Below are 13,677 nucleotides of genomic sequence, written 5' to 3'. Positions count from 1 at the left end.
AATAGAACAGAACATATCTCAAACTAAGAAATCTTCACTGTAATTTTTAGTAACTGTATGTTCCTTCTCCGTGATGACAGGGGAAAGTTCTCCAAACACATCGCATCCCAAACCAATATTTCCCTTTTACAGCTGAACTTGTTTACAAAGACTATATCTTGAATATCCCTTGGCAAAATGTTTTTATCTTTGCTGACATAAATTTAACCTAAGCAATTTTGCTTCTCAGAAAACCTTTTAAATCGTTTTAAGGGTGTTTTTATTGAGAAGTTAAATATTTAGTACTGGAAACAAAACAAAAATTATTAAAATTATTTGTGCAGCATTGTCTGATATCATCGGATTACTAAGATTTTATATTTGACTGGTATTTTTTATATATAGGGTAGACCGGGGAGTTTTGTAACACTGGGTTAGTTGTAACGCTGTCAGTTTGACCAATCAGAAAAGCGCTTCGGTGATGTCATCAATATCATAAACTCCCATTTCCTTTTCGAGCTCACATGAGAAGTGGCATGTCTCTGAAAGCAACACTGTGAATTTTACAACCAAAAAAAAAAAAAAAACTGATTTTCAGGTAAGAAAGCATTTTTATTTTTTTTATTTTTTTAATCAGGATTATTTTTTGCCTAGCGTTCATTCTATTGAAGATGCAATGTTGCAACTTATATCACCTAAAGTAGCCGTTTTCTAGTTTAATTTTATGCTTTGCATTCATGCCAACTTCAAACCCACATACCTTAAACAGTTAGCTATGTAATGGCTGGTTGTTGCGGGGATTGTTGTAACAGTTCATAATTTCTTATGATGACTCAGAATGTTTTTTGTACTTTAGTACTTTTCACCTTTTTTCTAGCATGCCTAGGCAGTGAAAGCGTAAGACAGACAGGGGTGTCCCTGCAGACATTCTGAGAAAGGCTGCAATTGAAGTCACAGGGAAAATCTGTGAGATCAGTCGCCAGGGCCCATTCCATCTGTCACGTCACACCACTTCTTAAACGATGGACCACCAGGTAGTGTTGGGTGTGGTAATGGCTCTGGATGGATGCAGGAGGAGGATTTCCACATCTTCCTGGATCACTTTAAGAATACAAAGGTAAGTGCTGAGAAGAAGGTGTTACTGTTGTTGGACAACCACAGCTCTCATCTTTCAGTGAAGGCTGTCACTTACTGCAAAGAAAATGGGATAGTGCTCCTTTCTTTCCCACCCCACTGTTCTCATAAGCTACAGCCCCTTGATCGTAGCGTTTATGGTCCATTCAAGAAGTTGATCAACACAGCCAGTGATGCATGGATGAGAATGAATCCTGGAAAAACAATGACAATCTATGACATCCCAAGCCTGGTCAGGACTGCATTCCCCAATACTGCTACGCCAAGCAACGTACAAGCTGGTTTTAGATGTACAGGCATCTGGCCTTTCAATCCAGACATTTTCTAGGAGTGTGACTATGCACCATCACAGGTCACAGATCGCCCTGAACCATCTGCCTCTCTGGCCTCCACCTCAGCTGACCAGCCAGCCCAAGATTCCACCTCAGCTGAAGCAGCCCAAGCCTCTTTTTCAGTTGACCAGGCAGGTCAAGCCTTTTCTCAGACTCAGCCAGACTGCTCAACTCAAGCTGCTCAAAAAGGTTTCAATCTGCACATCGCATTACAGATAATCTTTATTCAAATGCTGTACTTATCTCAGTACATAATTGTAATAGAACAGAAATATCTCAAACTAAAAAATCTTCGCTGTCATTTTTAGTTACCGTGTTCCTTCTCTACGATGACACAGGGAAAATCCTCCAAACGCAGTGCATCCCAAACCAATATTTCCGTTTTACAGCTTATATTTGAATGCCTTTTCAGTTAGTTACATAAAAATAATATAGCCTACTATTGGCTTGATAATGATTAATTCTCTTTCAAGTGCTTAACCACACATTTGTTTATTCTAAATGTGAATTAAATGTAAATCAGAGTTTATAATCAGTCTGTTCAGTTAATTAATTGTCCAGCTGGAGTCACCAATTCACACACAGTTAAAGAGTGTGTACGCACAGTCAAGAGTGTCCGGACAGTGCGTGCATATTTACAGCAAGTTTTTTTTTTTTTTTTTTTTTATATAAATCATGATATGTTCTTGGGAAATTGCTTACGCACATTTCAGTGCCCATGCAACGTTTATACATCAGGCCCCAGGACCGTAACTATTTATCTAATATCTATCCTGGTTAACTGTACCTCCCTAGAATCTACACCCCTGGCCACACCAAATTAACTTAGACATCTATTGTAAATGCAATCATTGGAAAATCCTACTTAAGGACAGCTTTAAGGACAGTCTTAAATGTTAGTTCATGAATGTTCCTTCCTATGACAAGATCCTGAGATATAGATTTTCATAAATCTTACTAAAGCTGATCGAGCAGTCATGTGCATGTTCTCCCAAAATTAATTGGGTACAACAGGGCTAAAGGCACACCTTAAGGAAAGTGTGCTTTTTTCTGGTCACAAAGTGCATCAAGACTGAAATACATTTTGTTTAATAGAATATTGATGGAGCAACATAATTTGTATGAAATTAAATAACAGATGGTTGTTTTGATTAAAATGTTTTTTTAAAAGGTGGCAAATACTTTTGAGACAGCAGGATGCTTTTTTGAGCAACACATTAAAATTGTTACTATCACAAAATAACCACTTCAGAAAAGAGTTAACAATTTTCTGTTCATTTTAATCACATTTGGCATTTCATAACATCTCAAGTATTCTATAAACTAATGAATCTCCATTGTGATTGGAGCAGTCAATATGAGCACAGTTTGGACATTTTTCAGTGTGTCAGTGAAACAACAACAGGGAAACGGCTAACTCTTGACATATTGCATCAATGCCTGCCTTTCTCTCACATTCTTTACAGGCTTTTGCAATCTGGGAAGTTTCAGTTTTTTAGAGTACTTGCTTTTTCATATTTCCATTTCTCTGCATTTGGCCTTTTTGGCACAGAAAAAGCAGATCTGTAGTACTACTTTTCTTGAGCACATTTGCTTCAATGGAATCTACGGATCTACAGTGCATCCGGAAAGTATTCACAGCGCTTCACTTTTTCCACATTTTGTTATGTTACAGCCTTATTCCAAAATGGATTAAATTCATTATTTTCCTCAATTCTACAAACAATACCACATAATGACAACGTGAAAGATGTTTGTTTGAAATCTTTGCAAATTTATTAAAAATAAAAAACGAAAAATCACATGTACATAAGTATTCACAGCCTTTGCGATGACACTCAAAATTGAGCTCAGGTGCATCCTGTTTCCACTGATCATCCTTGAGATGTTTCTACAACTTGATTGGAGTCCACCTGTGGTAAATTCAGTTGACTGGACATGATTTGGAAAGGCACAAACCTGTCTATATAAGGTCCCACAGTTAACAGAGCACAAACCAAGCCATGAAGTCCAAGGAATTGTCTGTAGACCTCCGAGACAGGATTGTATCGAGGCACAGATCTGGGGAAGGGTACAGAAAAATTTCTGCAGCATTGAAGGTCCCAATGAGCACAGTGGCCTCCATCATCCGTAAATGGAAGAGGTTTGGAACCACCAGGACTCTTCCTAGAGCTGGCCGCCTGGCCAAACTGAGCGATCGGGGGAGAAGGGCCTTAGTCAGGGAGGTGACCAAGAACCCGATGGTCACTCTGACAGAGCTCCAGCATTTCTCTGTGGAGAGAGGAGAACCTTCCAGAAGAACAACCATCTCTACAGCACTCCACCAATCAGGCCTGTATGGTAGAGTGGCCAGACGGAAGCCACTCCTCAGTAGAAGGCACATGACAGCCCGCCTGGAGTTTGCCAAAAGGCACCTGAAGGACTTTCAGTCCATGAGAAACAAATGTTGAACTCTTTGGCCTGAATGGCAAGCGTCATATCTGGAGGAAACCAGGCACCGCTCATCACCTGGCCAATACCATCTCTACAGTGAAGCATGATGGTGGCAGCATCATGCTGTGGGGATGTTTTTCAGTGGCAGGAACTGGGAGGCTAGTCAGGATCGAGGGAAAGATGAATGCAGCAATGTACAGAGACATCCTTGATGAAAACCTGCTCCAGAGTGCTCTGGACCTCAGACTGGGGCAAATGTTCATCTTCCAACAGGACAATGACCCTAAGCACACAGCCAAGATAACAAAGGAGTGGCTATGGGACAACTCCGTGAATGTCCTTGAGTGGCCCAGCCAGAGCCCAGACTTGAACCTGATTGAACATCTCTGGAGAGATCTGAAAATGGCTGTGCACCGACGCTCCCCATCCAACCTGATGGATCTTGAGAGGTCCTGCAAAGAAGAATGGGAGAAACTGCCCAAAAATAGGTGTGCCAAGCTTGTAGCATCATACTCAAAAAGACTCGAGGCTGTAATTGGTGCCAAAGATGCTTCAACAAAGTATTGAGCAAAGGCTGTGAATACTTATGTACATGTGATTTGTTTCGTTTTTTTATTTGTAATAAATTTGCAAAGATTTCAAACAAACTTCTTTCATGTTGTCATTATGGGGTATTGTTTGTAGAATTGAGGAAAATAATGAATTTAATCCATTTTGGAATAAGGCTGTAACATAACAAAATGTGGAAAAAGGGAAGCGCTGTGAATACTTCCCGGATGCACTGTAAATGTTTTTTTCCACCAACAAGTTCCATATTTGTTTTAGCCTATGTGCTAAAGCACTTGGTGATATTTGACATGGGTAACGCATTGCTGTGACGGTGATAGTATGACTTTACATCCTGTCAAGACTGGCTGCTCATAGACACTCCATTGTTAGCCAAGTATTTTGTAGCTTATTGATGTTTTGAAGTTGTTTTCACATATTAAACATACACTCACTCACTGAGGACTTTATTAGGAACACTGTGGTCCTGAAAGTGCCCGCCATGATCTTCTGCTGTTGTAGCCCATCCGCCTCAAGGGTCGACGTGTTGTGCATTTGGAGATGCTATTCTGTTCACTACGATTGTACAGAGTGGTTATCTGAGTTACTGTAGCCTTTCTGTCAGCTTGAGCCAGTCTGGCCATTCTCTGTTTACCTCTCTCATCAACAAGGCGTTTCTGTCTGTAGAACTGCCACTCACTGGATATGTTTTATTTTTGGCACCAAGGTTATTGTAGTTAACTGAAACTGAAATGAAATTCCATAAAATAACCTAGAAAAATGAAATTAGTACAAACAAAAATGTTCCAAAAAAACTTCACTGAAACTATCATGCATTGCTTCAAAACTAACTAAAATGAAATAGAAATTATCATAAAATATTTTCAGTTTTCGTTTTTAATACTTGGACTTTTGCATGTTACAAAATTGTTTTTGTTTCTTTTAACATCTCCATCTGTTGCAAACTTGCCATCTACTGTGTGTGCCCACATTCGGTTATGTGCTCAATGTTTCAAGATAAATGAATATGTTTGTTTAATCACATCACCCATTGCTGTTCAAAAAATAAAGGGATACATATCTCCGCATTTGTAAGTCCTTGGTTGTTTTACCATGTTGTATGTCAGCCTAGCTATACACTATCTAGACCTATATGTAATCTGGACTGGATAGGGAAGTTTAATTTAAAGAATATTACACAAAGTTGTCCCCTGCCAAGTCATTTACTCATCTGTGTTAACTGAAATAGAAATAAAAATAAAATCTGAAATATATTGATAGACTCAAAAATGAAAACGAAAATTAATTGAAAAACTAAAACAAATACAGTTGGTAAATTAAACAAAAATTTGAAATTGGAAAAAAAAAAAAACTAAATTAAAAAAACAAAACTATAACATTGTTTAGCACCGTTCTGAATAAACTCTTTTTGTGCGTGAAAATCCCAGGAGAACAGCAGTTACAGAAATATTCAAACCAGCTCGTCTGGCACCAACAATCATGCCATGGTCGAGATCACATTTCCCCCTCCCCCATTCTGATGGTTGATGTGAACATTAACTGAAGCTCCTGACCCGTATCTGCCTGATTTTGTGCATTGCACTGCTGCCACATGATTGGCTGATTAGATAATTGTATTATCAAGTAGGTTACAGGTGTTCCTAATAAAGTGCTCAGTGAGTGCATATAGCATACTCAGCACCATACATCTCATTCCATCTTAGTCAAGATAACAAACAAAATGTCTTTACAACACTGATTGTAATATTGACATTAATCTTTTCTCAAAACCCCCCTGCACCATTCGCCTGGGACCTACGCCCTTGAACACACTTCAATATGTTTCTCATATGTTATTGTTTTCATAGACTCGGAGGGTCCATAGCGTTATCCTTTTGAATATCATTTCTAGAAGATTAATATCATGCTATCAGTTTTTGTGACTTGGGCATAGAGGTTTAATATACACTTCTAGGAAAGTTTTAATTTTTTTTTTATATAAATGCTCCACATCTGTGTTTCTGACTTCATTAGGCTGTGAACAGTTCCATGGTATGGGCTCTATGTATTGTCATGTTGCTGCAGCCATCATTCTCACCTATGGTGTCACCAACTGGCAGAGCTTTGTAGAGCTTGAAGACAGCTTTCTATCTCTCACAGACTCAACCAACAGTGACAGCATATTTGCCATTGTGGGCAACAAAGCAGACCTCACTGACCTTTGGGCCCAGGTTGTGACCCCAGTCAGAGCGCTAGAGGGCACCCGCCCCCAAGCAGAGAAGATGTGCTTCAAGACGAGCGCCAAGACTGGCTATAATGTAGATGTGTTGTTCGAGACACTCTTTGATCTGGTGTTGCCATCCATTATTCAGAAACACTCACAAAATGAGTCACCCGCTCTTTGTTTGGAGGACTACAATGAAGAGGATAAGAGAAAAGGTGAATATTTGCTGATGAATGGATTCATATACATTGCACTGTGGACACTGTTACAGAACTGTTTACAATAACTACATAATTTTTGGCTCATATCTTATTCGCTTTGTGTTTGATTATATGTTTAAAATATTATTTTTCACAAATATAGCACAGACATTGAACCTAAGTTGTTCATGTGACTAAACGGTCATCCTTTGTACAAATGTCAAAGATAAACAAATATCACAGTGTTTACAGGACCAACCATCTTTTTAATTTGTTTTTTACCTTTTTAGTTTTATACTGTAATCACATCATGAAAATGAGTGCATGTGATTTTTATGGTTTAATGTTTGTGTATTGTCATTTAATAAAGGTCAACAAATAATTTTCCGTCACTCAGCAGCAAGGAATGTTTTATGTTTGTTTACAGATTTTTGTAATTGGTTCTTTTTTAATCTGCTGTTATTTGCAATTCCTAGCACTCATTCATTACTAGGCCATGCTTTTGTTTTTTGCACAAATTTACTACAAAGTCTCACCACTAGATGTCATTACACTTTGAGAAAAAGCTTCCCTTAAAAGTACAGCATGTTTTTGTACAAGGTGTGAGCTCTGAAGAAAACCTCTGTAGATGAGGCAGCGCCATTTGCAGAACACAATCCATATGAACCATACACGCTCATTGGAATGTATATTATGACACTAAATAGTTGATTAGTTTTAACCACTGCCGACAAGAACATAGTTTAAAAAAAAAATTAAAAAATTTGTTTCTGTTTCCTGTATGTAGTTCTAAAGTTACACATCAAGTTAAAGACCAGCACTCCACGATAAGCTATGTGTTTAAAAAATATATATAATAAAATAAGTGTTGGCTATAAGCCCTTGCTTTATTTTTTGTTTGGTGTCATTTATACACATTGCAAGGGAATGCTGTTAAGTTGTGTTTGAATTAGTTTAACTGGCCTGCTTAAACAGTAGCAAGAGAGCTTTGATATTGCTATTGGAATAGGATTTCATATCACTCTTACTCTTGAGCCAATCTTTTCAACTCAGCTGACACAAGAAAATCAAAACAGAAACTTCAATCAATTATGCTGACAGGTAATGATCCGTCACTCACTTGTGATCTGTATAGGTAATGCCTATAATGCTAAATTCAGAGCTTTTGGTCACCTTTTTATCTGTTCGGACATCAGAAATGCCCCCCAAAAACTATCCAAAGTTCATCTGAGGTCCTGTCTTAAGTGTTAAGCCAAGTCATCTGGTGTTCCTAATCTCAAACCTAGAGTAGTAAATGAATGCTGAGCTAGGTACTGTATTAGCCCCAAACAGGAAATGTTCTTGCCTTTGCGTAAATTAATTTTGACCAGAAACGTTCATTATATAAAAGAAGTCCGTGCTCCTTTTGTATACGGGTGATTCAAGAAACATAAGTTGAAAGTCATATGTAACCCCAAATAATAATAATAAATAAAAAAAAAAGAGCCATAGTAATTTAGAACTCACAGTCAGCCATGATTACTATAATCAAGGAGTGAAAGTGTCAAATAACAGGACGTTACGAAGATTAAGCCAGTAGTATTTGGCTGGTCATGTGATTCTAACATGGCTGCCCCCATTCTGCTCATAAGACAATTTTATCCTGTTGTTTTGACATCACTGGACTGTCATCAGGCCTGATGCCCTTTATTACCTTTCCAACCTCTGTTTTTCATCACATGAGCTCATCTTGGTGGACTTTCTGTGGTCCTTAAGACAAAGCAAAGCATGACCTTTTTTGTCACGAATAGTTGCTGAGACGTAGGATCTGTTTGCAGGCTTTAATAAAAATGATGCCAATGAAACAAACGAGAACTCAAAACAACAACAAACAAGAACTGACAAAAGAATGCAAAAACTAAAGGGTATTTATACAAACAAAATCTAATGAGGGAATGGAAAACAGGTGAGAACAATAAGGAACAGATGGCAGTGATGAGGGCAGTGCATACTGGGAAACGTAGTCTGGGGGAAACACTTCAAAATAAGAGTCCTAGGAAACACGAGGGAGACAGACTGTGATATTTGTGAATAAAACCCCAGTCAAAAACCCATTGACTTTGATCAAAAATTGTTTGTTTGGTTTGACTGCTGTGTATTTGATACCATTATAAAAGAAGGAGTTTGAGGATGGTCCTGGTTATGAGATGGCATAAATATTATATAATTGTACTAAATTTAAAAGAGAAGGTCCATCACAAGTCTAATGTGTTTAAAAAGGTTGTCTGCATAAATACAATGAGACATACACAGGCCATATAAACCAGGTGGAAAAAAAACTTTTTGTCTATGGCAAGTTGATTTAGCTTTTAATGCTCCCAGCATTATCTTTGTAATTGCATTTTCACTAGTATTTCAGTTTAATTTAGAGAGCTCTACAATAGATTTTCTACTAGTAAGAATTCCAATTACAGAACTCTATAATTATTTTTTTTTCTAGTAATTCCAATTACCAAGCTTTCTATTTGCATTTTTACTAGAACAAATTTAAATTAAAGAGCTCTGCAATTCGATTCTTACTGAAAAAAATCTATTACAGAGCTCTCTCATTAAATTTTTACTAGTAAGAATTCCAATTACAGAGCTATACAATTGTGATTATACCCATTTCCCTTTCCAAATCCCACCTGAGGTAGGCTACATTTAAAAATAAAGGCCATGCGTGGTGTGGTTAGATATTAGCGTGAAATATTTTTACAAGCTTATTTAGAAAACATATTAATTGCATTCACATAGTGTCAGAATTACCGTAATATCTAGATGACAACTTGGATATGCTTTGCTATCGAAGGTTATTATTAATCACTACATTAATTCACTTCTGTTTACTCCTGAAAAATATTTAAGAGCAATAAATACACACCAAGTTACACTGGCTATAATAAAATGTAATAAATAAAATATGATAATAAAATATATTATGATAATATGCTATAATAATAGTTATTTTTAAATGCCATTACAACTGTTATGTGACAGAAGTCAATACTGAAACTACAGGTTCAAAGATGTTTACACGTCAGAAACTCATACGTATGGACAGTTGCTTTGGTTGGACTGTAAAAAAATAAATAAAAAATAAAGAAAGAAAGAAGAAGCTGAGATGGGACTGACAAGGATTATCAGCCCTACAGTGGCAGTCCCAATCACACCAACATGGTTATTTAAAATGCCAAAGTTGCCCCCCAGTTGTTAGACAAGATTAATGATAGAGAGAAATATGTTCCTGTAGGATGTTGTGATGCAACTGTACCTGAAATTGGCATAGGCTATCCATGATTAAAATATTTCATTGTTTAAAAGAACTGATGAGGTAATAGGCTATGCATCCGTAACCAGGTGCTATACACTGCAATTAAGATCTTACGTCTAACTAGTATGCTTAATTGTTCAATGTTCACAGTTTAAAATGTGACCTAGTAAGTTTATACTTTGAACTTTTACATTATTTGGGGGAAATTAATTAAATGTTATAAATTAAATACCTTTTAAATGTATATATACCTTTACTTTATAATGGAACAATGTTCTTTTAATTTTAAAGAGCTAGATATTCAAGACACTTTTTCTTGGTTTGATAGACCTATAGCCAGCTAGGTAGTTGTCTTATAACACCAGTTACTGTAACATTACTTGTCTAATGTTGGGCAGATCAGTTTCTACTTGAGGTAAGCAAGCCAGCTAGCTTACTTGTTCATTAAGTAATAGTTAAGTTAGAGACTAGTTGGCTAACTTGCTGCACCTCAGTTAATTTAACTACTTTGCCCAAATTAATATGCTTGTAGCCTGTAGTACATTGCTAGGAGTATACTACACGTAGGCTGACATCTTAAACCATATTATAAATCATATTGTCAGATGTAAAGACAAGCAGAAAATAATTATTTTTAGAAAAAAGACAGTCACTGCTAGTCAGGCTGAGATAGGGAGCTCAAGATGTAAGACTTGACCCATGACAGACTAGTGAATGACAAGTAGATTGATTAATGCAGTAAATTATTTTAAAAGGCCAGACTTCTTATATATTTCATTTGTTTTTTTTTTTGTTGTTTTTTTAAATTAACAAGTGAACAGTCATCCATACAATGAAAATAAATTACAGTTGGTCATTTACCTCCATGCCATGTAAACAAATAAACATCAGTGTGGCAGTGGGGGCATCGTCAAGCATCCGTCCGGAGAGAGAGAGAAAGCTGTAAGGGCGCTTGCACCTGAACTAGATTATGTTTAACACCTGTCTCTAATTCCAGTGAGCATGGGGAGAGCGGCATATAAACAGCCACGCCAGCGGCAGCAGGGAGAGAGAGCCTGGTACAAGGAAGGCCACGGTGCTACAGAAGCTGTTGTGCTTAATCTATTGTGTTTGTGAAGCTGATGTGTTTAAGTGACTACGTGCTTGTGAAGCTGATGAGTTTGTGAAATTGTAAAGCACTGAAGTGGCCGATTAAATCTCTTACCTGAACCTGGAAAACCTGCTTCCCTGTGTTCTCCTTCCCTTCTGCCTGTGAAGCAGTGTCACAATCAGTAATTTCCAGAAAGAAGCTCACTGGTAGCTCACCAGCGCTAATTCATTAAACTAAATAATGCCATTTACCAAAATCTTAGACTCATTTTAAGTTATGCAAGTATTCCCGTTAAAATGATAATTTCAGGCTTAGTGAGGAAAAATTGTTTAGTACCACATTCTTTCTTTGCTTGTTTGAGAAAGATGGTAATAACCAATACAGACAACAAGAGTTACTGGGAATCATAATTGTGTTCATTCAAAATGTTCAAAATGCAATAAATGCAGAATGTTAAAGGTATTAGTGTAGTATACACTATCGTTGTGTAATCAGAAATATTCTGTCCTCATTTTAAGATCAGAAGATCTGGTCTATTTTCACACAGAATTTATATTTTATATATGTAATTATATACATTTTCCCACCTGCCAATTTATACAAGCCAGATGAATATGAATATGTATGAAGCGAGATTACCATAAAGAGATGGCACTGAATACAATGCAATTATTACTAGTAAGAATTGGTATTGTAGAACTCTCTATCTGAAAGTCTTAGTAGTAAAAATTCAATTGAAGAGCTCTGTAATTACAAATTAACAATAATTGTCAATGGAAACAATATGACAAGTAAAAAAATACAGTTGTAGAGCTCTGTAATTGGAATTTTTACTAGTAAATATTCTGTTAGAGAGCTCTGTTATTTAAATTTTTACTAGTAATAAAATTTGTGAGCTCTCTAACTGGAACTCTCATTAATAAAAATTCAGTTAGAGAGCTCTGTTATTGAAATTCTTACTAGTGATAATTCATTTAGTGAGCTCTCTAATTTGAATTCTTACTAGTTAAAAAGCAGTTATGACCAGTAACACTGGGAACATATAGGGCCCTATTTTAAGAGCGCTAGTGCTAACTGCAGGGCTATACTTTAAATCATAAGCACAAAGTCAGTGGGAATGGCCATAAAGTTTTGGTATTTCATGCAAGCATCAGCTAAATCTAAGCGCAAGTGGGTTTGGCGAAATTAAACATGCAAAGCACTAATGGACTGGGTCAATTACAATTTAATTCTGAGGTCCTTCTCTGGTTATTCCACCGTTTGCCTCCTATTATATCAATTCCATTAAATTATAGAGAATGTAAGTATTATTAATCATTTTCATCTGCTTACAAATCATGGATAGTTTTAACAGTTATTGTATCGGCACACTTCACTTCTGCCCGTTGATTTTATTTTTGAAAAATGTAATTAAACCAAAAATATTTCTAAATTAAAATTATCCAAACATTTTACTCAGTTCAACTTCTTCCACAGGCCCCTTTTGAAGTGACTTAAAAATCACTCTACGACAACAGGTGGAAAAATACCAATACAAGTTAGATCATAAATACAATTGTAAATATAAACATAACAATAATAATATTTGAAAAATAAACCATGACCTATAGATAGTTTAACACAAATCTAATACATTTTTGTTTTCATAAAATGGCTATTGTCACTATATTTTCAGATTTTGGACATTAACTTTATTACCATCTGCTGGTGGAATCTCCACACTGCAAATGCAGGACCTAAATTTAGACTTTGCGCTGAGATAAGACCTGCTTTTGAAACATCTTAGCGCAATGACCTATTTATCAGGAAATTAGCAAATTGCGCTTTGCACCACTTAATTACCATACAATATACCCACAGTTTGCGTGCATACACCCACACATAGGGCAAAAACTCCCGCCCACTTGCACTTTGCACTGGTGCTTACAATTAGCTCTCTCACGAAAATTGGATAAGACGTTGTGCACGGTCTTAGCGCGTAGCATTGCGCTTTGCGAGCTAATGAAAATAGAGCCCTAATAGATAATTTGGCCTTCCATATTTTGTCAACTTTTGAACCAAATATGTAGATTTACATGCCAGAGCAGTCTGAGTTTGTTTATCCATCCAGGTTTTTCCATCCGTGGCCACCTCCCACAACAGGCCGACTCTGTGCTGACTCTGAAAATCACAGAGATCAAATCTCATTAGTGAACAGACCATTTACTCTGTCAGAGTTTCTCTCCGGCTTATATGAGAGAATGTCAGAGGATTAATGACTTGTATTGAGTGTCATTTTCGGAAATAATGCCATGCATGTTGAGATCAAACAGTGTAAGTAACAACACGATATATATGCAACTACTATACCTTTAAGGGACATTTCCAAGAAAGAAAGTGGTGTTGTTTATTACCTGGGTTTGACTCCCGTCCTTGCCCCAGATTCATCTTTGATATAACATTGGCCC

General features: G+C 36.8%; 1 protein-coding gene across 1 annotated transcript; it reads left to right on the top strand.

The window, feature by feature from the left end:
• Nucleotides 1-1,045: 1,045 nt before the first annotated feature.
• Nucleotides 1,046-7,668, top strand: LOC127443547 (uncharacterized). The gene is made up of 4 exons (XM_051702237.1): nt 1,046-1,096; nt 1,226-1,345; nt 1,442-1,634; nt 6,459-7,668. Exons 1-4 carry the CDS (start codon nt 1,046-1,048, stop codon nt 6,932-6,934), a joined length of 840 nt encoding a protein of 279 aa, XP_051558197.1. The 3' UTR covers nt 6,935-7,668.
• Nucleotides 7,669-13,677: the final 6,009 nt, after the last annotated feature.

The sequence above is a fragment of the Myxocyprinus asiaticus genome, chromosome 7, assembly GCF_019703515.2.
Source record: "Myxocyprinus asiaticus isolate MX2 ecotype Aquarium Trade chromosome 7, UBuf_Myxa_2, whole genome shotgun sequence".
Taxonomy (NCBI): domain Eukaryota; kingdom Metazoa; phylum Chordata; class Actinopteri; order Cypriniformes; family Catostomidae; genus Myxocyprinus; species Myxocyprinus asiaticus.
This window is presented reverse-complemented; position numbering and strand designations above follow the sequence as displayed.

Bases quoted from the DNA above. Each gene is read 5' to 3' on its own strand.
- LOC127443547 (XM_051702237.1), top strand. From the start codon at position 1,046: ATGCAGGAGGAGGATTTCCACATCTTCCTGGATCACTTTAAGAATACA. The intron at 1,097-1,225 runs GTAAGTGCTGAG...TGTTCTCATAAG, and splicing joins ATCACTTTAAGAATACAAAG to CTACAGCCCCTTGATCGTAG. The intron at 1,635-6,458 runs GTTTCAATCTGC...TGACTTCATTAG, and splicing joins AACTCAAGCTGCTCAAAAAG to GCTGTGAACAGTTCCATGGT.